Source organism: Equus quagga, chromosome 15 (assembly GCF_021613505.1).
Source record: "Equus quagga isolate Etosha38 chromosome 15, UCLA_HA_Equagga_1.0, whole genome shotgun sequence".
Taxonomy (NCBI): domain Eukaryota; kingdom Metazoa; phylum Chordata; class Mammalia; order Perissodactyla; family Equidae; genus Equus; species Equus quagga.
Window position 1 is genome coordinate 29,503,662 of NC_060281.1, and position 27,402 is coordinate 29,531,063.

Genomic DNA, 27,402 nt, shown 5'->3' on the forward strand with positions numbered 1-27,402 from the left:
GAGCTAACACCCACTCCCAATCCTCCTCTTTTTTTGCTTGAGGAAGATTTGCCCTGAGCTAACATCTGTGCCAATCCTCCTCTGTATGTGTGACATCTCCTCAACATGGCTGGTGAGTGGAGTAGGTCCATGCCGGGGATCCGAACCCGCGAACGCGAGCCACTACAGCAGAGTGGGGCGGAATTTTAACCACTCAGCCATGGGGCCGGGCCCTGTTCTCAGTGTTGTAAGAATGAGATGCTGGAATTCACACATATGCAATCAGAATTGCAAAAGAACAGTTGTTGGTGACCTGCCCCCCCCCTTGCCTGCTGCCCTCTGGCCTTCCTGTGCATCTGCTATGTCTGTAGCTGAGTGGCTGTAGCCGTGATGTAAACCATCGGAGTTTACAGTACATTGGTGTAAGGTAAAAGTTTCTTCTTTACTTTTAAAAATAATTTCCTCTTAATCACTTGATTGTGTTTACTTGTAGAATTAATATTATTTTAATGGTAACCTATAAAAATGTAGTCTGACTTCTTTGAAACAATAAGCAATAAAATAGAGTTAGGTGACCATTATAACAGTAACAAAAAAGAATAAAATGAAGAAATGGGCAAGATCTGTGCAAAGAAATCTTTAAAAATGTTACTGAGGGGCTGACCTGGTAGCCGAGTAGTTAAGTTGACAGGCTCCGCTTCGGGGGCCCAGGGTTTCGCGGGTTCGGATCCTGGGCGTGGACATGGCACCGCTCATCAAGCCATGCTGAGGCGGCATCCTGAATGCCACAACTAGAAGGACCCACAACTAAAAAATATATATATATATACAACTATGTACCAGGGGGCTTTGGGGAGAAAAAGGAAAAATAAAATCTTTAAAAATGTTACTGAAAGGACTTTAATAAATGGAAAAGCATACTATGTTCTTAGGTAGGAAGGTTCAACATCATAGGATGCCGATTCTTACTGGTAATCTATAAATTTAACCTGATCCTTATAGAAATTATAAGTTGTTTCAAGCAATTTCTGAAGTTCAAATGGATAAGAAAACATGGAGGAATAGGCAGTAAAATTCTGAAAAAGAAGAATGAAGGGTGGGAGTGGTTATTTCTAGTCCAGTAAAACCATGTTGCCAAGCTATGGTACTCAAAATAGAATGCCAGTAAACTGGATCACGAATAGGCAAGTGAATCAGTAGAACAGAATAGATGGTCCAGAAATAGACCTCAGTACATATAGGAACAACTGGCAGATCATCTAGAAAAAGATTAAGTTAGTGTCTTTCCTCATGTTTATACCAGGATAATTTCCATTGTACATAGGGAGTATATACATTTAAAAAACAAAACCATAAATTGCTAGAAGAAAACATGAGATAATTTTGTTACAGTCTTGGACTGGGGCAGGACCTTCTAATTATGCTATCTAATTCAAGTCATGAAAGAAAAGACTTGAAGGACGTTCATAAGTGGAAAGCTACACCTTGTTAATGGGTTAGAAGACATTACCATTTTCCCCAAATTAATCTATTAGCTTTGCATTACTAATCAAAATCCAAGCAGATTTAAAAAAAAAAAAAAACTCATTCCAAAATATGTATGGAAGTACAAAGGGCTAAGAATAACCAAGACATTAAGAAAACTTTTTATTATGGAAAAGTTCAAACCTGTAGAAAGGTAGATTAGATAGTATAATGAACAACTCAGATATACCCCTCACTAAGCCTCAACTGTTAACCAACTCCTGGCCAGTTTTGTTTCATGTATATCCCTGCCCACTCCTCCTGTATTATCTTGGATCAAATCTTAGAGATCTATAATTTCATCCATAATTTTTTTTTTTTGAGGAAAATTAGCCCTGAGCTAACTACTGCCAATCCTCCTCTTTTTGCTGAGGAAGACTGGCCCTGAGCTAACATCCATACCCATCCTCTTCTATTTTATACGTGGGACGCCTACCACAGCATGGCTTTTGCCAAGTGGTGCCATGTCCGTACCTGGGATCCGAACTGCGAACCCTGGGCCGCTGAGAAGCAGACCGTGCACACTTAACCGCTGTGCCACCGGGCTGGCCCCTCATCCGTAAATTTTAGTAAGTATTTCTAAAAGAGAACAATCTCTTTTTAAAAAAAACCCACAATATCATAATGATACCTTAAAAAGTTCGTATAGGAAAGACGAGATAAATGACTGATATTTTCCTTTCAATTTATCCTTCTCCAAATTAATGTTAATGTATATCAAGAATGTTTCAATTCATGAGTTCATATTAATTATTTAAAAGAAAACAAAACTGGTAACCACTGAAGGATGCTGTTGAACCAACTCATTAATTTGGAGAATAATGGCAAATTGAGGGAAGAATACCAGCCATTTACTTGTTGTTTCATACTTGATGTTTCAGTCCATTGCAGTTATTCTTATTGGCCTGTTTTTTAAAATTTATTTTTATTTTTATTTTTTCGAAGATTGGCACCTGAGCAAACATCTGTTGCCAGTCTTCTTTTTTCTTCTTCTTCTTCTCCCCAAAGCCCCCCAGTACATAGTTGTATATTCTAGTTGTAGGTCCTTGTGGTTGTGCTATGTGGGACACCACCTCAGCATGGCTTGATCAGTGGTGCCATGTCAGTGCCCAGGATTCAAACTGGTGAAACCCTGGGCTGCCGAAGCGGAGCGCGTGAACTGCACCACTCGGCCGTGGGACTGGTCTCCTTATTGGCCTATTTTTGACCAGTAGGAGCCTCTTCAAGTTGACTCCTGAGTCCTTTGGATATAGCCCTAGAGGGTGTTTTTTTTTTTTTTTTTGAGGAAGATTAGCTCAGAACCAACATCTGCTGCCAATCCTCCTCTTTTTGCTGAAGAAAATTGGCCCTGAGCTGACATCCATCCCCCTCTTCCTCTACTTTATATGTGGGATACCTGCCACAGTGTGGCTTGATAAGCAGTGCATAGGTTCGTGCCCAGGATCCGAACTGGCAAACCCCGGGCTGCTGAAGCAGAGTGTGCAAACTTAACCGCTGCCCCACCGGGCTGGCCCCTAACCCTAGAGGTTTTTGACAGCTTCCTCGATATCTGGTATAACAAGGTGTTTCAGATTTATCTTGTACATTTCCTTCCTTAGTCATGAAATCGGCCATATCAGGAATGAAAGTACAGTATTCCACAGAAAGATTCAGTATGGATTCTAGAGATATTAAAAGGGTAATAAGGGAATATTATGAACAATTTTAAGACAATCAAATCAGTACTTTAAATGAAATGGACAAATTTCTTGAAAGCTACTTACTACCAAAGCTCGCTCAAGGAGAAATAGATAAACCTGTATCTGTAAGAGAAATTGAATTTGTAGTTAAAAACTTTCCAACAGGGGCTGACCTGGTGGTGCAGTGGTTAAGTTCGTGTGCTCTGCTTCAGTGGCCCGGGGTTCGCAGGTTCGGATCCTGGGCACTCATTAAGCCATGCTTTGGCGGCATACCACATACAAAATAGAGGAAGAGGGGCTGGCCCCCTGGCTGAGTGATTGACTTCGCACACTCTGCTTTGGCGGCCCAGGGTTTCGCCACTTTGAATCCTGGGCGCGGACATGACACCACTCATCAAAGCACGCTGAGGCGGCGTCCCACATGCCACAACTAGAAGGACCCACAACTAAAAAATACACAACTATGTACTAGGGGACTTTGGGAGAAGAAGGAAAAAATTTTAAAAAAACCTTAAAAATGCATAAATAAAAAACCATCATCCTTTAAAAACCAAAAACAAAATGGAGGAAGATTGGCACAGATGTTAACTCAGGGATAATCTTCTTCACAAAAAAAAAAAAAAGGATCTAAAAAACCCAAAAAAACTTTCCCAAAAAGAAAGCTCCAGGCCCAGATGGCTTCACTGGTAAATTCTGACACATACTTAAGAAAGAAATACTGTGAGTTCACACTGACTCTTCTAGAAAATAAGAGGAGGTAACACTTGCCAGCCTATTTTATGAGATTGGCAATACCTTGATACCAAGACCAGACATTACAAGAAAAGAAAGCTCTGAACCATTATGTTCTTGAACATAGTCACCCAAATCCTTAACTAAATATTAACAACTTGAGGAGAAGATCCAAGATGGCGCCGTGAGTAGTCCTCTTTGTCTCTCGCCCTTCGAGTCTACAATTATTTGGACACTTATCGCTTGACAAAGGATATCCAGACAGCATCTCAGGACGTCTGAGACACCCACGCGACTATACATCGGAAGGCGGATGGACTTTCCTCCGGGAGGATGTGGAAATAGGTGAAAACTCTCCGACCCCGACGGGCAGCCGAGTACCCGCAAGCGGCTTTCTTCCAACGGACGCCCCCAGAGGATCTACACACATCTAGGGCAGGAGCGAGAACACAACAGAGGAGCGACGGTGGAAACAGGTGACCAGAACCCTACCTAAACCCCCTGCAATTACTCCTAAACGCAGAGGGAAACTTTGGAGTTGCACACCTGAGCCCGCGGGGAGACCCAGCCTGGTGCTCGGGGCGCCCGGAGGGTCCCAGAGAGAGACACGGAGGGCACGGAGGTCTCCCAGCTGCCGTTGCCCGCCCCGTGGGACTAGGGATTGCTGGAGATCTCGGAGAGGACGGGGGCTGGGGGAACTTTCAAAGGCTGGTTCTGCGACCCAGAGGGGAAGCGCCGGAGCTCCGCCCGGGCAGCAGACAAAACTCTCTGTCTGCCGTTAGCAGAGGGGCCACGCTGAGCATTCACGGCTCCGGGAGAGGCCCGGAGAGAATCCCAGAGGGCGGGGCGACCCCCAGCTGCCGTTGCCCGCCCCGTGGGGCTAGGGATTGCCAGAGATCTCGGAGAGGACCGGGGCGGGGGGAACGTTCAAAGGCCGGTTCTGCGACCCGGAGGGGAAGCGCCAGAGCTCCGCCCGGGCAGCAGACAAAACTCTCTGTCTGCCGTTAGCAGAGGGGCCACGCTGAGCATTCACGGCTCCGGGAGAGGCCCGGAGAGAATCCCAGAGGGCGGGGCGACCCCCTAGCTGCCGTTGCCCGCCCCGTGAGGCTAGGGATTGCCGGAGATCTCGGAGAGGACTGGGGCTGGAGAGAGTTCCAGAGACCCAGCTTCGTAGCCTAGGGGGAAACCCTGCAGGCTCACAGCAGCCTTAGGGAAAGCCTCTGCACAGCACCAGTAGAAGGCACCCAGCCGCCAGCCACAAGGCTGGAAGACCCCAGGGCAAAAGCAGCATAGCTAGGTGTACTAACCACAGACTGTAGAAGATGCCAATAGCTCTCCTGCGACCCATAGAGGACAAGTGAGATTTGGTGGGTGCCGACAGCAACGGAGCGACAAATATAAGTGATCCCACCCCTGGCCGCTGGAAAAGCCCATAACACCGTTGCAGACCCCAAGGAGAGAGCACATCTAGGTGGGCTGCAACAGTAGGCACCTGCAGCCTGAAGCCCCCCTGTGACGGCCCCCACGGCAGAGGAGGGAATCCAAAGGGCCACTGTGGCTACGAAGAGGGGCCCAGGCCCAGTTAGCAACTACGGACAGGGTTCCTGGTTGGTGAAGTATAAACAGCTGCTCCCCCCACCGCAGCAGCTGAAACAAGTGAAAGGAGCAACTAAACTCTATCTCCATGCGGAGGCACAAATCAACAACATCAAGCAATATGAAAAAATACATTAAATCTCCAGAACAGAAAGAAAGTAACAAATACACAGAAAACAATCCCAAAGAAAATGAGATATATAACCTAAATGATGATGACTTCAAAACAGCCATCATTAAGATTCTCAATGAGTTAAGAGAGAACTCTGACTGACAACTCAACAAGTTCAGGAGCTATGTCACAAAAGAGTTTGATACGATAAAGAAGAACCAAACAGAAATGTTGGAAATGAAGAACACAATAGAGGAGATTAAGAAAAATCTAGATGCTCTGAACAGTAGGGCCGATAATATGGAGGAAAGAATTAGCAATTTGGAAGATGGCAATATAGAATTGTTGCAGGCAGAGGAGGAGAGAGAAGCAAGACTTAAAAGAAATGAAGAAACTCTCCGAGAATTATCAGACACAATTAGGAGATGCAACGTAAGGATTATAGGTATACCAGAGGGAGAAGAGAAGGAGAAAGGGGCAGAAAACCTATTCAAAGAAATAATGGCTGAGAACTTCCCAAATCTGGTGAGGGAGATGGATCTTCAGGTGACAGAAGCCAATAGATCTCCAAACTTTATCAATGCAAGAAGACCAACTCCACGGCATATAGTAGTGAAGCTAGCAAAAGTCAACGACAAGGAGAGAATATTAAGGACAGCCAGGCAAAAGAAACTAACCTACAAAGGAACCCCCATCAGGCTATCAGCAGATTTCTCAGCAGAAACTTTACAGGCTAGAAGAGAGTGGAATGATATATTCAAAAATCTGAAGGACAAAAATCTACAGCCGAGAATTCTCTACCCAGCGAAAATATCCTTCAAATACGATGGAGAAATAAAAACTTTCCCAGATAAACAAAAATTAAGGGTGTTCATTGCCACAAAACCTCCTCTTCAGGAAATCCTCAGGAAAACCCTCATTCCTGAAAAATCCAAAAAAGGAAAGGGGCTACAAAACCAAGAGCAGAGGAGATAAGTAGAAGGACAACAACAGAGAGTAGCAGCTCTACATCAGAACAGATTAAACCATGGGACGAGAAACAAAGGAAACTGAAGAAAACCGGAAAACAAGACACAAAATGGGAGTGGTAGGCCCCCACGTCTCAATAATCACTCTAAATGTAAATGGATTGAACTCCCCAATCAAAAGACACAGAGTGGCAGGATGGATCAAAGAACAAGATCCAACAATATGCTGCCTCCAGGAAACACACCTCAGCCCCAAAGACAAACACAGACTCAGAGTGAAGGGATGGAGAACAATACTCCAAGCTAATAATGAACAAAAGAAAGCAGGTGTCGCTATACTAATATCAGACAAGGTAGATTTCAAAGCAAAACAGATAAAGAAAGATAAAGAGGGACAGTATATAATGATAAAAGGGACTCTCCACCAAGAAGACATAACACTTATAAATATATACGCACCCAACACAGGAGCACCAAAATTTGTAAAGCAACTCTTAATAGAACTAAAAGAAGACATCAACAACAATACAATAATAGTAGGGGACCTCAACACACCATTAATACCAATGGACAGAACATCCAGACAGAAAATCAACAAGGAAATAATAGAATTAAATGAAAAATTAGACCAGATGGACTTAATAGATATATATAGAACACTTCATCCAAAAACAGCAGGTTACACATTCTTCTCAAGTGCACATGGAACATTCTCAAGGATTGACCATATTTTGGGAACCAAAGCAAACATCAATAAATACAAGAGAGTTGAAATAATATCAAGCATCTTTTCTGATCATAACGCTATTAAACTAGAAATCAACTACAAGAAAAAAGCAGAGAAAGGTGCAAAAATGTGGAGACTAAACAACACGCTTCTCAACAAACAATGGATCATTGAAGAAATTAAAGAAGAAATCAGATATTATCTGGAGACAAATGAAAATGAGAACACGACATACCAAATCATTTGGGATGCAGCAAAAGCAGTCCTAAGAGGGAAATTCATTGCAATACAGGCTCACCTCACTAAACAAGAAAAAGCTCACGTAAGCAACCTCAAACGACACCTAACAGAACTAGAAAAAGAAGAACAAACAAAGCCCAGAGTCAGTAGAAGGAGGGAAATAATAAAAATAAGAGCAGAAATAAACGATATTGAAACAAAAAAGACAATAGAAAGGATCAATGAAACAAAGAGTTGGTTCTTCGAAAGAATTAACAAAATTGACAAACCCCTAGCCAGACTCACCAAGAAAAGAAGAGAGAAATCGCAAATTAATAAAATCAGGAATGACAGAGGAGAAATCACAACAGATACCAATGAAATACAACAGCTCATAAGAGAATACTATGAAAAACTATATGCCAACAAATTGAACAACCTGGAAGAAATGGACAAATTCTTAGATTCCTACAATCTCCCCAAACTGAATCAGGAAGAAATGGAGAATCTGAATAGACCAATCACAAGTAAGGAAATAGAAACGGTAATCAAAAACCTCCCCAAAAACAAGAGTCCAGGACCAGACGGCTTCTCTGGAGAATTGTACCAAACATTCAAAGAAGACTTAATACCTATTCTCCTCAAACTGTTCCAGAAAATTGAGAAAGATGGAGAACTCCCTAACACATTCTATGAAGCCAACATCACTCTGATCCCCAAACCTGACAAGGACAACACAAAGAAGGAGAACTACAGGCCGATATCACTGATGAACATAGATGCAAAAATCCTCAACAAAATTTTGGCAAACCGATTACAGCAATACATCAAAAAGATTATACACCATGATCAAGTGGGATTTATACCAGGGACACAGGGATGGTTCAACATCCGCAAGTCAATCAACGTGATACACTACATCAACAAAATGAAAAACAAAAACCACATGATCATCTCAATAGATGCAGAGAAAGCATTCGACAAGATCCAACACCCATTTATGATAAAAACCCTCAGTAAAATGGGTATAGAAGGAAAGTACCTCAACATAATAAAGGCCATATATGATAGACCCACAGCCAACATCATACTCAATGGACAAAAGCTGAAAGCCATCCCTCTGAGGACAGGAACAAGACAAGGGTGCCCACTTTCACCACTCCTATTCAACATAGTACTGGAGGTGCTGGCCAGAGCAATTCGGCAGGAAAAAGAAATAAAAGGAATCCAAATAGGTAATGAAGAAGTAAAACTCTCGTTGTTTGCAGACGACATGATCCTATACATAGAAAACCCCAAAGAATCCACAGAAAAGCTATTAGAAATAATCAACAACTACAGCAAAGTAGCAGGGTATAAAATTAACGTGCATAAATCAGTAGCACTTCTATACACTAACAATAAACTAACAGAAAAAGAACTCAAGAACTCTATCCCATTCACAATCGCAACGAAAAGAATAAAATACCTTGGGATAAACTTAACCAAGGAAGTGAAGGATCTATACAATGAAAACTACAAGACTTTCTTGAAAGAAATAGGCGATGACATAAAGAGATGGAAAAACATTCCTTGCACATGGATTGGAAGAATAAACATAGTTAAAATGTCCATACTACCTAAAGCAATATACAGATTCAATGCTATCCCAATCAGAATCCCAAGAACATTCTTCACAGAAATTGAACAAACAATCCTAAAATTCATATGGGGGAACAAAAGACCGTGAATTGCTAAAGCAATCCTGAGCAAGAAAAACAAAGCCGGCAGAATCACAATCCCCGATTTCAAAACATACTACAAAGCTACAGTGATCAAAACAGCATGGTACTGGTACAAAAACAGGTCCACAGATCAATGGAACAGAATTGAAAGCCCAGAGATAAAACCACACATCTATGGACAGCTAATCTTCGACAAAGGAGCAGAGGGCCTACAATGGAGAAAAGAAAGTCTCTTCAACAAATGGTGCTGGGAAAACTGGACAGCCACATGCAAAAGATTGAAAATTGACCATTCTTTTTCACCACACACCAAAATAAACTCAAAATGGATCAAAGACCTAAAGATTAGGCCTGAGACAATAAGTCTTTTGGAAGAGAATATAGGCAGTACACTCTTTGACATCAGTTTCAAAAGAATCTTTTCGGACACTGTAACTCCTCAGTTGAGGGGAACAATAGAAAGAATAAACAAATGGGACTTCATCAGACTAAAGAGCTTCTTCAAGGCAAGGGAAAACAGAATTGAAACAAAAAAACAGCTCACTAATTGGGAAAAAATATTTACAAGCCACTTATCCGACAAAGGGTTAATCTCCATAATATACAAAGAACTCACACTGCTTAACAACAAAAAAACAAACAACCCGATCAAAAAATGGGCAGAGGACATGAACAGACATTTCTCAAAAGAAGATATGAATATGGCCAATAGACACATGAAAAGATGTTCATCATCGCTAATCATCAGGGAAATGCAAATCAAAACTACACTAAGATATCACCTTACCCCCGTTAGATTGGCAAAAACATCCAAAACCAAGAACGACAAATGTTGGAGAGGTTGTGGAGAAAGAGGAACCCTCATACACTGTTGGTGGGAATGCAAACTGGTACAGCCACTATGGAAAACAGTATGGAGATTTCTCAAAAAGTTAAAAATAGAAATACCCTATGACCCAGCCATCCCATTACTGGGTATCTATCCTAAGAACCTGATATCAGATATCTCAAGAGTCCGTTGCACCCCTATGTTCATCGCAGCATTATTTACAATAGCCAAGACGTGGAACCAGCCTACATGCCCAGAAACTGATGATTGGATAAGGAAGATGTGGTATATATACACAATGGAATACTACTCAGCCAAAAAAAAAGACGAAATTGGCCCATTCACAACAACATGGACGGACCTCGAGGGCATTATGTTAAGCGAAATAAGTCAGTCAGAGAAAGACGAACTCTATATGACTCCACTCATAGGTGGAAATTAGTATATTGAGAAGGAGATCTGATCGGTGGTTACCAGGGAAAAGGGGGGGTGGGGGGAGGGTACGGAGGGGGAAGTGGTGTGCCCACAACATGACTAACAAAAATGTACAACTGAAATCTCACAAGGTTGTAATCTATCATAACATTAAAAAAAAAAAAAAAATGGGAAAAAAAAAATATTAACAACTTGAATCCAGCAATATATGAAAAGAATAATATATTGACTGGTTTTATTCCATAAATGCAAGACTGAATTAACCTTTTAAAATCAGTCAATGTAATTCACCACATTAATAGACTAAAAAAGAAAACCGTATCATCATATCACTAGATTCAGAAAAAGCATTTGATTATACAGTTGATTTTATAAAAATAGCAAAATCATCATAAAGTCAAATCAGCAATTACCAGGCTAATTTACTTAATGTATAAAGAATTTCTCTGAATCAATAAAAAAAAAAAAAGACAGCCCAATAGAAAAATGGGCAAAGGATATGAAAAGGAAATATAGGTAGTTCTTAAATATGTGAAAGATGCTCTCTTGTAATAAGAGAAATGCAAATTGAAACTAAAAGGAGATGCCATATTTCACCTGTCAGATTGGCCAATATCAAAAAGTTGGATAATACCACATGTTGACAAGGATGTGTGGGAACAGTCTCATACACTACTGATATATAAACTGGTACAACCGCTATGGAAGGCAAACTGTCAATATTTATTAAAATTACAAATGTGTCTGTATTTGACATGGCACTTCTTATCTTAGGTTTTATAAAGAAACCACCTTTATCATGATACAAATGACCTTTATGTTGCCAAATCCAGTGGTCATTTCTCAGTCCTCATCTTACCTGACCTCTTAGTAGCATTTTAACTCAGTTGATCATTTCCTCCTCTTTCAAACACTTTGCTTGGCTTCTTGCATCCCCTGTGTTTGGTTTTCTTTTTCTCTTGACTGTTTGTTCCTTCTCTGACTCCTTTGTTGGATCCTTCAAAACACTGAAGAGTTCTAGGGCTCAGGCCAGGAGTGTTCCAGACTTCTGTAAGCAATCTCATCTGGCCCCAAATTCCACATACTGCCAAATGTTGATCTCCAGCTCTGACCTCTTTGCTGAACTGCAGACTCATCTCTCCATTTGGTATTGGATAGGCATCTTAGACTTAACACATGTAAACCTGAACTGGTATTACCCTCCAAACCTGCATCTCCCCTTCTCGTTCATTTGCTCAAGCCAAGGAACTGGAGTCATCCTTGACTTCTTTTTCTCATAACCCACGTCAGGAATTATATTGGCTCTACCTTTGGGAATAGAGTCAAGATGTTATTACTTCTCACTGCTCCCAGTTACCCCTTTAGTCTAAACCATCTTCACTTCTCTCCTTGGACTAACACAGATCCTCCTAATTGGTCTCTTATTTCCATCCTTGTACCACCTTGCAGCCTGTTCTTTACCCTGCACCCAGTGACTCTATTAAAATGTTTTTAGGTGTTCTTCTCAGAGGGTGTTCTTCTTCACTTGGGATAAGACCCTGAGTCCTTACCTCCCTAACTTGTTCTGTGAAGCCCTCTATGACCTGCTCCCCTCCTTCCACTCTCTCCCTTGCTAATTCTGCTCAGCCACTCTGACCTCCTTAGTTTGACGTTAAGTACCTTGTTGCCTCAGGGCAGGACCTTTGCTCCTGAGAGTACCTTTGCCTGAGGTGCCCTTTCCCTAGAGAGCCAAAGCTTGTTTCCTCACTGCTATCAGGTCTGTGCTCAGGTATCACCTCTTAGAAGAGACCTTCACTGACCTCCCTGTCTGAAAGAGTACTCTCTTAATTTCTTCTTCCTTATTCCACCTTGTTTTTCTTATTAGGACTTATGACCAGCTAATATTATTTTTGTTTATTCTTTGTCTTCTCCCATTAGATTATGCATTCCACAACAGCAGGGTTTTTGTTTTGCTAATTGCTGTATCTGCAGTGCCTAGAACAGTGATTGACTTGGAGTAGGTATTCAGTGAATATTAGTTGAATGAATGAGTGAGTGAATAAGTGTATGAACTCTTGATATATTCACATGTGGGCAATGGTTCATGTATACAGCTATTTATTATGGCATTTTATTTTTTTGGTGAGGAAGATTGGCCCTCAGCTAACATCGGTTGCCAATCTTTCTCTTTTTGCTTGAGGAAGATTGTCACTTAGCTAACATCTGTGCCAATCTTCCTCTATTTTGTATATGAGACGCTGCCACAGCATTACTTGATGAGTGGTGTGTAGGTCTGCACCTGGGATCTGAACTTGCAAACCCCAGGCCACCAAAGTGGAGCATGTGAACTTAACTACTATGCTACCAGGCCAGCCCCTCTAGCATTGTTTTAATAGCAGAAATTGGAGTTACCCAAAATGTCTATCAAGAGGGCTGGTTAAATAAATTATGGAACATCTGTGCAGTAAAATCCCCAGTGGTTACTGTATGATTTCATTTATATGGAGATCCAGAACCAGAAAAACTAATCTACGGTGGTATAAATTACAGCAGTGATTGCCTCTGGGTTGGGGGCACTGACGGGAAAGAGGCACAGGGAACTTTCTGGAGATGGAAACATGTATCTTTATAGGGGTGTGGGTTCAGGTATGTGCAGTAGTCAGGCTCATTGAACTCTACCCTGATGAGCTATGCATTCCAATGTACATGAATTATACTTCAGTCACAGCAAAACACAGTTCCTAAAAATGAAAAACAAATAGGAAAAAATGAATTTGACTGTATATCAAGCTAGTGGCATAATCATACAGAAAGTAAATGTTTCATGTGACTTCAAAACAGTGTTTTGATTGAACATCTCTAGTGGGATCTATCCTTAGGCTAAGGAGAACTACAAAGAAATCTTAAACTGTAGTTTTATGGTTAATAGTGTTGTTAATTTGAAACTATTAAATTATAGGACAACTCAGAGATACTTATAAGCATACCTCGTTTTATTGCGTTTTGCTTTATTGTGCATTGCAGATATTGCATTTTTTACAAGACCCTCCACCAACAAAAAGATTACAACTCACTGAACGCTCAGATGATGGTTAGCATTTTTAGGCAATAAAGTACTTTTTAATTAAGGTGTGTACATTGTTGTTTTAGACATAATGCTATTACACACTTAATAGACCACAGTCTGGTGTCAACATAACTTCCATATGCACTGGGAAATCCAAAAATTCACGTCCCTCACTTATTGTGATATTTACATTTTAATTTTTATTGTCTTCTTTCTAATAATATATATTTCTTATCTGTCGTTGGAAAGCCTTAGAAGCCATGGCAACCCAATAGCATCCAGAAGCTAAATTGAGGCTCTAAATATCATTTCCCAGTAAAGGGGCCAGGACTCTTAGAGAGACTGCTGAGTTCAGGTCTGGGGCAGGAAATGCTTAAGATGAGCCTGAGATGTCTTACAAACAAAAAGCAAAAAAACTACCCAAGATTAAAGATTTATACCAAAAAGATATGAGAAGTAGACAAGATTTGTAAAACGTTACTGGTAGAATGTAGGTGGTAAGCATATGGGTGGTTACTGTACAATTCTTTCAACTTAGCTTTATGTTTGAAAATTTTTATAATGAAGTGCTGGAGAAAAAGGGAGACAGGAGCCAACCTGAAGTGGCTCTGACTAGTTAAAGATGGGAGCATCAAAAGATGAATGACTGCAGTTGACTAAAACACATGAAATATAAAAATCTACTAGTTACTGATAGAACAATAACAAAAATATTTGGAGGTTGCTTGGGCACACTCTTATTATTCTGAAAATTAGTAAATAAGGAGGAAAAAGTTAAGCATTTACCTTGCCTTTCCTATATTAGGGTAATCAAACTGTCAATGAGGGAAGTTTCTTCTTTGTAGAATTCCAGCTAATTAATAAATACAGAAGAGACGATAGAATTAGAAAGTCACCACTTGTGTTTCGTAAGGAAACCATGGATATAGATGGCTCTCATTAATAGATGCTAGAACCATTAAATGAAAGGCTGATGGTGAGCTCTGTAATGTGTCCATGACAGATCGTGTGACAACACTTGAAACCACAGTTTCATCTTCTCATCACTAAAGGTGCTATCAGATCTTGTGTGTCTCACAATGCGATGCTATAGGCAGTATGTAGTACCTTCAGTAAAGTTTTCTTGCCAGAACACCAAATCCAAACCTGAGCAAGTTTCCAAATCTGATGACTTGGGGATATGAGGATATGGGGGATAGAGGAGCAAGTTGAATATTACCATAAGGAAAGCCATTAGCAAATGCAGGACTGTGGGAAATCCTACAGGATGAGTGGTCTGTTTTCTTCGCTAAATAACTAGCTTGAAAACAAAGAGCCAGGAGAGGGAACTGTTCTGGACTAAAGCTTATCGACCAAATGCAGTTTTGGACCTGGTGTGGATCTTCATTTAAATAAACCAATTGTAAAGTAACATTTTTGAAGCAATTGGAGGAATTGCAATATGGCCTGTTTATTAGATGATTATAAGAAATTGTTAATTTTGCTAGGTGTAATCATGACATTGTGGTATATTTTTTTTAGGTCCTTATCTTTTAGTGATTCATAACTGAAGTATTTAGTGGTACAACATATTGATGGCTGGGATTTGCTTTAAAATACTCTGAGAGTGGGGTAAAAGTAAATAAAACATGATAGGCAAAACGTTAATAATTATTGAAGCTGAGCAATGAATACTTGGAGATTCATTGTATTTTCTGTCTACTTTTGTGTATGTTTGGAATTTTTTAAAATAAAGTTTTAAAAATACCACGTGGTCACTTAAAACAAAAAAAGAAGATGCTCTTTGGTATGTAGTGAGGAAATGATCTCCACGATTTAAGTGAAAAAGTAAAGTAGAACAGTGTGTCTGATAGAGTACTATTTGGGTTAGCAGGAAAGAAAAGAAGAAATAACTATAGTGTATGTGCTAGAATAGCTCAAAAAGTTTTCGTAAGAATCCTTCACCTGTGGGGACAGAGGTAGGCGAGAAGGCCTGCTTTTCGCTTTGTGACCTTTTGTGCCTTTTCAACATGTGCAGTGAGTACTACTGAAAACAGATTCTGAAAAAAGAGTGTAATTAGGGATCCCAGGTCTAAAGACATACACCTGTGTAATTTTAGAACACTAGAATGTTAGTGCTGGAAGGGTTTTAGAGGTTATTTGGACCACGTCGTTTTAAAACTGAGAAAGCTGAAATCCAGAGAAGAGAATTTCTTTCTGCACCCGTTTGGTGGGTTGATAGAAGAGGCAGACCCGTGGCCCACGTCTCCCGATTGTCCTCCTGTAGCAAGTAGACACTGGGGTTTAAACTCTGGCATCGGAAATTAGAGTGAAATGGGATTGATAGGTTGATGCCGCTTTGGGGACGCAATACCTGTCTTTTAACAATGTGTTCGTATAGTTCTAAGAGTGTGTGTGGGAAAATAATGCAGTTTATAGATGTCAGGAATGCTGTTGCTGTGGCTTTGTTTGTTTTAATGACCTCAAGAAACTTGAATGTTCTAAATATTTCATTCACTCCGTTTGGCTTTCAGAAATTTCCTAGGGAATAATGCTTGGTATTCTTCTTGGCCAATTATAAAAGTCTTAAATGCTTGTTCTGAAATATTCAAGCTGTACACAAGGTTTTAAAGTAAATGCCTCCCCCTCCTTAGTGCCGCCAATTCTACTGTACAGAGGAAACCATTGTTTCTTGGGTGAATGCTTTCCAATGGACATTTAAGTTGAGGTTTTGAAGTTCCCATTATATACAGAGACTGTTGGAAGCCTAACTTTTCCTATAGGTACCCCAAACTGTTTTTTTTCTTTCTTACCTGCTCCCCTCCTGTATTTCTCTTTCTTGAGAAATGGGTATCTCTGTCCACCTATTGACCCCAGTAGGAAGCCTTAGCCTCTACATCCATCTTGCGGCACCCTCCTTTCTGATTAATGGCCAGTTCCTGTCATTGCTGTCTCCTAAATATGACTTGAATCCACTTGGTGCTCCCTGTTTCCTGGGATGCCAATTATTTCCATCTCCCTTATCCTCTCTGACTGACCTCTCAGTCCCACCTCCCAGCCCATCACTCAGCCTCCAGATTCAGGCTTCTCAAACACAAGTGAGGTTGCCATTTTTCTCCTTAAAACCCAAGGAGGATTCCCAGTTGCCGTAACTCTTTGGTGCACTTGTGTGTGAACTTCTTATGCTGGTCCCTCCTTTGTGGCCCTCTTCCTCCTTCCCATCATGCACCCTACACCACATCAAACTACTTGAATTTCTCAGCGTTCACTTGGTTTAATACAGTCACGCATCGCATAACAATAGGGATACGTTCTGAAATGCATCTTTTTAGGCATTTCATCGTTGTGCAAACATCATATAGTGTGCGTACACAAACTAGATGGTGTAGCCTACTACACACCTAGGCTGTATAGTACTAATCTTTTGGGACCACCATCATATATGTGGTCTGTCATTGACCAAAACGTTATGCGGCGCATGACTGTATGTATACTGTTTCCTGTATCTGTGCCTTTGCAGTCGCATTGCCTCTTGCCTGGAACCCCTCTTCTTGCTGGGCTCAGTAAATTCCTCCTCTAGGCCCAGCTCAAAACTTCCTCTTGAGAAGTGTTCTGGGACCCTCTCAGAATCTTTTTTCCTCCGTAATAGCCGTTTATCAACATGATGTTGTGACTTGGGCCCTTCATTAGATGTTTCTGTAAAGGACCTGATAGTAAATATTTTTGGCTGTGTGGGCCATGTGGTCTCTGTCAGGACTACTCAACTTTGCCATTGTAGCTTGAAAGCAGCCACAGACTATAGGTAGGTGAATGAGCATAGCTGGGTTCCAATAAACTTTATTATTGGACGCTGGAATTTGAATTTCATATAAATTTACATACCGCAAAATATTCTTCTTTTGATTTTTTTCAGCCTTTTGAAAATGTAAAGACCATTCTTAGGTCATGGGTCACACAGAAACAAGTGGTAGGCTGGATTTGGCCCATGGGCCACAGTTTGCCCGTCCTGCATTAGAGGGTGGGCTGTTCAAGGATAAGCTTTACGTATACTCGTACATCTCTGCCCTTTACCCCCTCATGCCTTAGTTCATTTCTAAGCGAATAATGACTGGACAGCAACTGTTTGTGGAGTACATGCTTAAGAAGGAGTTACTTGAAATGTGGTAGTTTCTAAACAAATGTGAAAAATAATGGAGCTTCATATTGAGAATTAGTCATTTTTTATGTGTATTAATAAACATTTTCAGAAAAGAAGGTGTAAAAAAGTTGTATAATATAGAGGAGTGCATAGTCCCCCTCCGTGTAGAAGACACCTCTGCCTGGGAAAGATGTAATAAATAATAGCCTCTGCTCGTGGAAGAGAATATTGAAAAGTGATGGGAATCAAGGATTAGATTAAAATGCCTGCTCCATCTTTTCCTTTCCCTATATTGGCCTGGAGAAAATCACGTGGAGGCTTTTATCCAGTGGCAGTTAAGTTTTCAGAGGGTTTTCATGGAAGATTAGCTATGTTGTGGTGTAACAGGCTCTCAGTGGCCTGGTGGTCAGAGTGTGGCGTCTAGACCATGGTTTGGATCCTGGCTCAGTGCTGACCCTTTGGTGCCCTTTGCCATATCACCAAATCATCTAAGGCTCAGTTTCCTCATCACTATAATGAGGAGAATTCCATGATACCTGGCTTGCATGGTTATTTGAAAATTAGAGACGGTGTATTAAAAATAGAATATGTAAAATGCCAGCACCTGGCACAAAATGGGCACTGAATAAACGTCACCTGCTGTTCTTATTTGTTCCCCCCCCCCCCCCGCATTAGTCTGTTTTCTTTCAGTGTTTATTTACAAGGGTTGTGGGAGGGGGTTAAGGTTTACAGAAACAACTGTTCAAACAGTGTAATTCAGCAACTTTCAGTCTTTGTTTTTATTTTTATATAACCTGCAAATATGGCCAGGTTTACTGGTTTCTTTAGTTTTCTTTTTAGAAATAAAAAACATCATTGAATACCAGGCAATAGAAAGTTCTGTGTGTGGTTTTCTTAACATTTAGACGTTAATCTGGAAAAGGCGGAACAGGACATTCTCACTTAGAAGTCTGGTATTACACATACTTAAGAATGATATCTGTGTATAGCAGTTTGTGTCTGTGACTACCTTTTCTTACGTTTCTTAAAATACCTTGTTGCTTCCAAAGTAAAAACTGTCAGAATATCTGTTCACAGCATAGTATTTTATTTCTTTGTACCAGGCAGGGAATTTCCTCTTTTGTTAAATAAACAACCTGATTAGCTAGATAAATGAAGGAATGTTTATAAGGCATTTTGTAAACTGACTGTTTATGTCTACTTGTGCCTCCTATTAGTAGTATTTCAAGCTCCTGTGTAGGAAAAAAAAATCTAAAGAGTAGAATGGTTTTAAAACTCCACAGACGGAAACTGCTAATGCTTGGCCTTGTGATAGTTTATTGATGTAATTTGAACAAGTTATTTCACCTCATACTCAGCTTTACTCATTTTTTAAACATTTTATTGGATCATTGTGCACAAAAACTTCTGGCAGCTGTTCTTCAAAAACATTCTGTAAAATGCAGTAAACTTCTTTTATTTGAGATCCAAGCAAGTGCAGATAATTATTCACTATTAGCCTTATTTTTGAGAAAGGACACATAAACGATTAGAAAGGGCTTGTCTGTAGAAGCAGTTTGCAGGGCATATCTTAGATTTGATAGGGTGCAGCCCTCGTGCCATCTGGGGTACCAGCAGAACTCTCTGGCAGTAATGGCTGTGCTGAGGGGCTGTTGAATGCTGAGGACATTGCATTGGTGGAAATGAGATCATGTTAGATGTATTACTGCATGCAATTTTCTGGAAATTAGTAATGTATCTAAGAAATATAGCTTGCTATTCAGGATAATTTCATGATTATCTATTTTTAATAGATAATCTATTTTTTTTCCCCTGCTTTTTTCTCCCCAAATGCCCCCATTACATAGTTGTATATTTTAGTTGTGGGTCCTTCTAATTGTGGCATGTGGGACGCCGCCTCAACAGGGCCTAATGAGCAGTGCCATGTCCGCGCCCAGGATCTGAACCCTGGGCTGCCCAAGCGGAGTGCACAAACTTAACCACTTGGCCATAGGGCCGGCCCCGATAATCGAATTTTTAAGGAAAATATTTCCAAAACTTTAACCTGGGATACCTGGAATATATCTACCCCCACTATACTCTTGGCAGTGCAAATGGAAATTTGCCCAACGCGAAAGGGAGTGCAGGGTGGTTACGGGGAATGGGAACAGCTCATCTAGCTAGGGCTTTACAAATGCACGTATTTTCCCTTGTGTTAGTCTCATCCAGGCTGGAAGAGTCTGAGACCACTGTTTCTCAGCTCTTTGTCCCACATTAATATGGTTGTCCACTAGAAATATTCATTAGACTTCTCACTGAACTTTCAAATTTAGATATTTAGAGGAAACTTCCCTGTGGTTCCCTCTTCCACTGACCCTTCCACATTCCCCTTGGAGGGCAGCTCTACCATTGACCCGGCCTACATTCTGTCAGTCAGCTGGTCCTGTGGATTCTTCCTTCTGTATATCTGGAAATCTGTCATCTCCTTCCAACTCCCACTTCTGTCCTCATTCTTTCTCCACCTGAATTAACTACAGAAACCTATTCTGTTACCAGGCTTGTCTATCTCCAGCCCAAGTCAAGGTGACCTTTCTAAAATCCAAATTGGGTTATGTCATTGCTTTGCTTACATAACTTCAGTGACTTACCCCCTGCCTTCACATTTCAATCCAAACTGTTTATAATTGGACCCCTGCCTTTTTGTTCAGCCTTGCTAAGTAACCCCTTCTCTGTGCTCTCCGCATTCCTTTTTAAAGCAGTTGTTTGTTCAGTCGGTCATTGGTCCATTCTTTCATCTGCTCATCAGACGTTTATTGGCCACTTCTATGGGTCAGACTCTGCTTAGGGATTGGAGGTGAGGCAGTCGACTGAACAGATCCTTCGACATTTCACTGGCCTCACACCGCTAACCAGGATAGGCTAGGTTATGTGCAGTAACAAGTTCACCCTGAAATCTCGTTGTTTTAGCACAGCAGAGTTGTATTCTCTGTTACGATGCCCATCAGTCATGGGTTTTCAGAGGCTCTGCTCCATGCTGGAACTCTCTTCCGTTCAGGGGCCCAGGCTTGTAGCTCTATCAGCTGGAACTCAGCACATCCTTGGGCCCTATGACAGAGGAAGAGAGAGACTGGATAGACTTCTCCCTGCCTCAGCCCAGAAGTGACACGTGTCCCTTCTGCTCACATTTCATTAGCCACACCTAGTCAAATGGGCCCACCTAACAGGAAGAGGGGATTGATACTGTAGGCGTGGTCATCTAGCGAGCATTATGGTCTCTGGCACAGTCACTGAAATGTAATCAGTCACCTGTCTGGTTGTTGGTCTCATTCACTGGACTTTAAATTTCTTAAGAGCTGAGGCTGTGTCTACCTTGCTTTTGTGTCCCAAGCACAAGAGCACACAGTAGGCTTCTGATGATTCTTTGTTGAAAAGAGTCCTTCTTGAGCTTGGATTCAACTAGGTCTCTTCCTTTAAGAAACCTTCCCTTACCGTCCCTCTACCGCCTCCCCCCAGCCTGGGTTAGGTGTCTCTTTTCAGTGTCATTGTGGTATCCCATGCATGCCTCAACTAAAGCACTTCTCACCCTGTGTTATTACTCCGCCAGGTAGATACTCAGTTTCTTTAGGGCAGAGACTGTGGCTTTCTATTATATTCTTTGGAAAATTTGTATTAAACAATATTAAAGCAATAAAAAACTCCTAAGAAATAAAACGTTACTGGTCCCCTGAAGCCCTTTATGTAAATCTCCTCCCATGAAGGTTATAATTTCTGTACATTTATTTATTCTTTCGCTATGAACGTGTCCCTAATCAATATAATGATTTTCCTCTGTGTCCATGTGGATAACAAGTTGTCCTTGCAGGGCCACTCGTATCATGAATCCAAGAGCTCATATATGGGTGGGTGTGTTCCATCTCTGCACTGATGTCATCTCTCTCGATGACAAGAGCTTCGTAACAGGTCTGTTTCCTGACCGGCCAATCCCCCACTCTGATCTGCCTCAAAATCGCAGAGGTTTTCATCTCTGCCTCTCCTGTTCCCGGTTCATGATAATGCTTAATGTTTGTTGAATAAATGATAAATTCTATTTTTTTTCTTAGTGTGTTGTTTTCAGGATCTTTTAGGAGCTTTGCCATTTAATTTTTTTAGATAATTTTGTATTTAAAAATCAAGTTTCAGAATAAGAATTTGCTGACCAGAGCACCACTTACTGTTTTATCAAGTAGGAAGGAGTGAAGCCTCTGGCTAAAGTAAGGAATAGTTTATTTTGTTTTTTTTCAATAAATGTTTGATGGGTTGTCAAGGAAACTTACCGAGAAGAACTGTTTACTGGTAATGGGGTTTGCTTTGACGTGTGACTGCAAATAATGAGGTTTGCTTTCTCCAGCCTCAGTATTACGTATAGTCTGACCTCGTATAGTTAGGCTTTGAATGTGCAAAGCAGTAACACAAGATTTACTAAATAATATTTCACACTGATTGAAATTTAGACATTAAATTATACTTTATGTTAGAGATTTTCTTTGCTTTGCTTTAGTTTTAAAATGTCCCTGTAAAGATCTTTCATGTAGACCATAACTAATTAGATGGCCCTAGTCAGCCTTTGAAGTGAATGCTTAGGTTTAGAATGGCTGGTGAACACTGCCCGGAAGTGGGAGAACTCTAGGAAGAAAGACTACGTGTTGTTATTTATATAACAAAGCAGTGAAGGATTAACCCCCTTTTCTACTTTTTCTTCTTGAATCTTCCTTGAAGATTAGATAGATGACTTAAATGCCATTATCTAGAGTGTTTGGCTTTGGAGGAGTTTTTTCTTTTTTAATTTAACTTTTTAACTTGAATTAACAAACATGATTATATTTGGGTTTATTTTTCTTTTGATAAGGAATTTTTTAAAATGTAAGATTGGCCACAGTTATCGAGGAGAATGGGTATGGCAATGATCTCCTTTTTCTTTTATGGAAATAGTATATTATTTTAGCTTTATAATTTAATATTATAAAACTAAGGATAACCTTCTGGAAGGTGGCTTTCCTGGAGTGTAGACTCTGAAGAAGAAAGTAGTGGCACTGACTCTTTTAGCTTTTAAAAAATCACTGTGATCCTAAAACTAGTTTTATTTTATTGAGGTGAAGTTCATATAGCAAAACATTAACCATTTTCAAGTGAACAAGTCAGTGGCATTTAGCAACTGACTACCATTTCTATTTGGTTTCAGAACACTTTCATCATTCCAAAATAAAACCCTGTACCCATTAAGCAGTTACTCCCCCTTCTTCCCTTCTCTTCCCTCAGTTATTGGCAACCACCGGTTTGCTTTCTGTCTCTATGGATTTACCTATTCTGCATATTTCATATACATGGAATCATACAGATTGTGACTTTTTGAGACTTTCACTTAATATAATGTTTTCAAAGTTCATCCACTGTGTAGCATGTATTTCTTTTCATGGGTGAATATTGTGTATGGATGTGCCACGTTTTGTTTATCCATTCATCCATTTATGGACGTTTTAGTTGTTTCTACTTTTTGGCCATTGTGAATACTGCTGCTATGAACATTTATGTGTATTTGAGTACATGTTTTCAGTTCTTTGGGGTATATGCCTGGGAGTGGAATTGCTAGATCATAGGGTAATTTTATGTTTAACTTTTTGAGGAAAAGTCTCAAACCACCAACCTGTTTTCCACAGTGCTGGAATTATTTTACGTTCCTACTAACAATGTGTGAGGGTCCCGATTGCTCTACATCCTTGTCAGTACTTGTTGTTTTTTAAATTATAGCCATTCTAGTGAGTGTAAAGTGGTATCTCATGGTGGTTTTACTTTGCATTTCCCTAGTGACTAATGATGTTGAGCATCTTTTCATGTGCTCGTTGGTTATTTGTATATCTTCTCTGAAGAAATTGAAGAAATGCTGTTTGTCTTTTTGTTGAGTTCTAAGAGTTCTTTATGTGTTTTGGATATCAGACCCTTATCAGATATATGCTTTGCAAATATTTTCTCCCACTCTACAGGTCACCTTTTCTCATTTCCCGCCCCCGTGAATCCCCCCAGTACATAGTTGCATATTCTAGTTGTAGGTCCTTCTAGTTGTGGCATGTGGGACACCACCTCAGCATGGCCTAATGAGCAGTGTCATGTCAGCGCCCAGGATCCGAACCAGCGAACCCCCTGGCCGTCAAAGCGGAGCGTGCAAACTTAAGCACTCGGCCACGGGGCCAGCCCCTCTCATTCTTGATAATGTTCTTTGATATGCAGAAGTTTTTCATTTTTATGAAGTGCAATTTATCTATTTTTTCTTTTGTTGCTCATGCTTTTGGTGTCATGTCTAAGAATTTGGCATATCTTGCCAAATCCAAGGTCATAAAGATTTACTCCCATTTTATAGTTTTACCTCTTACGTTTAGGTTGTTGGCCCATTTTGAGTTAATTTTTGTATATGAAGTAGGTGTCCAATGAAGACTCTTACTTAAAAGCAAAATTTTATGGAACCTTCACATTGTACTTTGAATGTCCCTTGATTAAACATGTATACACACCAACCAAAAACTACTGTGGATTTTATATTATTTTAAATTACCCTGCATTGTATTAATCAAACCAGAACTTAGATACATTTTTAAAAAGTGCTTGTAAGCATAAGGCATTATTTTCTCGGTCCATGGACTGTATAATGGTGACTGCATATGGATTCATGGATTTCCTTCATGTAACTCCGTGGTCCCCTCTGAGTCTGCAGATCACAGAGTTTGTAGAGGAGCATCAGGAGAATCTCTCATGACAGAAAAAAGGGATTAAGGATGAAGAAGAAGGTAGAATTTCCGAGGGCTTGTAGCTAGCTAGTTGCAGAGGCCTCAAGGGAGAGAGGAGGTGACTGGAAAGTAGGTGCCGGGGAGTCACTGGTGGCTTCTGTAACGGCTCAAGAGGAAGTAGCATTTTCTTTCAGCAACAAGGATGACTGCAGAGTAGGAGTTAAGTGCGGGGGTGGGGGTTGGATGGGATGGGGAACACGGTTTGGAATAGGAAGACATCATCAGAAAGTGATGGTTCAGGGAACAGTTGAGGATTCCTTTAGTTTTGTAAATAATGCCAACCCAACTCCACCTCCAAATAGTGAGTCCAGCTAACTTTGTTTTTAGCATCTGTCCTAGAGAGGGATAAGGAAAAGGAACTAGGAAAAGTCTAAATTTTATTTCAACCATGACTAGAATACTGATTAAATTCAAATTAGTAAACCGTGTTCTATATCATTTTGTGTGTGGTGGGGGTTTTTTCATTAATCAAACTTTCTAGTAAAAACATTCCAGTTTTATCTTGGCTGAAAGCGTGATGAAAAGAAGTTTTTCTACTTCTCCTGTAGGTGAGAGGGTTAGGTTCTCATTGTATACTTTGAGCGTAGAGTAGTGTGTTATATTGGCCAGTGGCCATCTGATGGAGCAGGAACTGGGACAAACAGGAGTGAGAACCTCGGAGGGAAAGTGCTGGGACTATGGTGCCAACCAGGACTAAGGACTTCTTTCCTTCTGGTCAGCCTTCACAGCGCTCACAGGCTCACCGTTGACAATCTTTTTTTAAGTCCCTGTCAGCTCTGTGTTCACAGGGCTTTAGAGAAAGGAACGAAAGAGAAGGTAGATAGGACAGGTGACTGAGAGTCTGAGGGGAGGGTAGAGGTCATGGCCACTGGTTCAGATGCCCTTCTGCTCTTACTAGGCAGATTGTCTGCTTTTCAAACGGAAACAACATCTACCTTACATGAAGTGATTTGGAGAGATGTAAACAAAGAATAGGTCATAGGCACTTTTACTTTGTTTAAACTCTGAATTTGTATGAAGGTGTCTTTTTGAGTTTTTAACCGCCCCTGTGACCTCTGTGACTTTCAGGTGCTACTTGTGAGCAGTAGTCGCCATCCAGACCGATGGATTGTCCCTGGAGGAGGCATGGAGCCCGAGGAGGAGCCGAGTGTGGCAGCAGTCCGTGAAGTCTGCGAGGAGGTACGCACTGAGAGAAAGGGCATGGACGTATCTCGTAACCACGAACCTGTCATGTCTGTGTAGTACTTATCACCCCTCACTGAATAAATGTACTCACTCGTGATCAGAGAAGGAAGGCATTTAACAGTTACCATGTCTCTCCTTGATTAAAGGGGTGATCAGATTGTGACGTGGTGATGTTGATCAGACTCTCTCTGTAGAGAGAGGGATCATGGTAGTGACTGTATTTCAATATACTAGACAGTCCTTTGTGACTTCCCATGGATCTCTTTCAACATTGCCTCTGTTACCTGTGGCAGAAGATCAAGTATCAGAAAGTTCATTGGCCCTAAGAAATAAGAGGAACAGGCAGTATTGGTATAAATGGCCCGTTCTCGTTAACCTGTGGATGAGGAGGAGACAGCCCTTGTATTCCTGTGCTTCCTGGGTCCTGGCCGTAGAACAGTGGCTAAAGCAACAATTCTTAGTCAGAAGCTGTTAATGGTGCAACCTGAGAGATAATAGTGTCTTCTTTTTTATTCAGTCACATGATATTCAACGTATATGTGTTCAGTTCCTTGGTCATACCCAGTACAGTCATGCACCACATAATGACATTTCGGTCAACAACAGACCACATATACAATGGTGGTCCCCTAAGATTCGTATCATATAGCCTAGGTGTCTAGTAGGTTATACCACCTAGGTTTGTGTAAGTGCACTCTCTCGGGTTTGCACGACAGCGTTGCCCAACAACACTTCTCAGAATGCATCCCCATCATTAAGTGACACATGACAATATATCTAACTAGATACTCTAGAATAAACACTTAAAAGAAGTAAAGTCTTGGACCCTTAGTTCCCTTACTGCAAGAGGTTACAGTTTGTTTGGGGAAGCTGAGAAAGAGACTGCGGTTCAAAACGAGGAGGCAGGAGCTAGTGTTTCTCTATAGCCTTTTGTGGCGACATCATTCACTGCTCTGCTTAGGTTGTCTCATTTTATCACCCCTATTTACCTGCCCTGGCTACCGAGGGCTCTTTAGATCCATTTCCTTGTTTCAGAGGGAACTGGTTCTAAGGACATATAAAATAGCACTTAGAACAAGTCTAAATTCTACCTTTCTTTTGGGTCCGCCCTGGCTGAAGTCCTCTTAGACTAATCTTACCCTGGGAATACTCAAGGAGCTCTTTCCTCGCTCTGAATTCCTACAGACTTACATTGGCTCGTGTCACTCTCATTTTATCATGTATCTCGTATCCATAACTCGATTGTAATCTCTGAGGACAGTGGTTACAGTTCCTATTTTAAACCCTCCCTTCCTGTGCCTAGGGCACAGCTAGGTGAACAGAAAGTAATTGCTGCATGCTTCTCTGACAGATAGAACAGTAAAAGTCCTGAAGAAATACTACGTGGAAATTATCAGAGTTCTTTCAGGAGGATCCCCAAGGTTTGACTATTCAAGTAAGTGTGGTGCGGCCAGTTGGTGGACCTCAGCTACATAATTGTGATTGAAATCCAGTTGACTCCTGTAGGTTCTAAGGCACGTAAGGCGAAAGTGACGTTTGACAGAGTTACCATGGCAGTTGTAGATTCAGGCAGGTTGTTGGAAGACCTGAAATAAGAGTGATGGTTCTAGAAGGGAGAAAGGAAAAAGTTCAGAGACCTTGTGCAAAACTTGCTTCTTGGTCTTAGGAGTTGTGAGGGGAATCTGCCAGCTCTGCCTTTGTAGAGCACATTTCCATTCGGCTTCAGTCTCAGGAAA

The 27,402-nt window shown here is 40.9% G+C and overlaps 1 protein-coding gene across 2 annotated transcripts in view; it reads left to right on the forward strand.

Annotated features, from left to right (window-relative positions):
• Positions 1–27,402, forward strand: part of NUDT3 (nudix hydrolase 3) — a 118,379-nt gene that overhangs the window by 39,355 nt on the left and 51,622 nt on the right. For both annotated transcript variants that reach the window (XM_046639060.1, XM_046639061.1), the window contains exon 2: positions 25,550–25,660. In XM_046639060.1, coding sequence (XP_046495016.1) covers positions 25,550–25,660 — 111 coding nt within the window. The remainder of the gene's footprint in view (positions 1–25,549; positions 25,661–27,402) is intronic.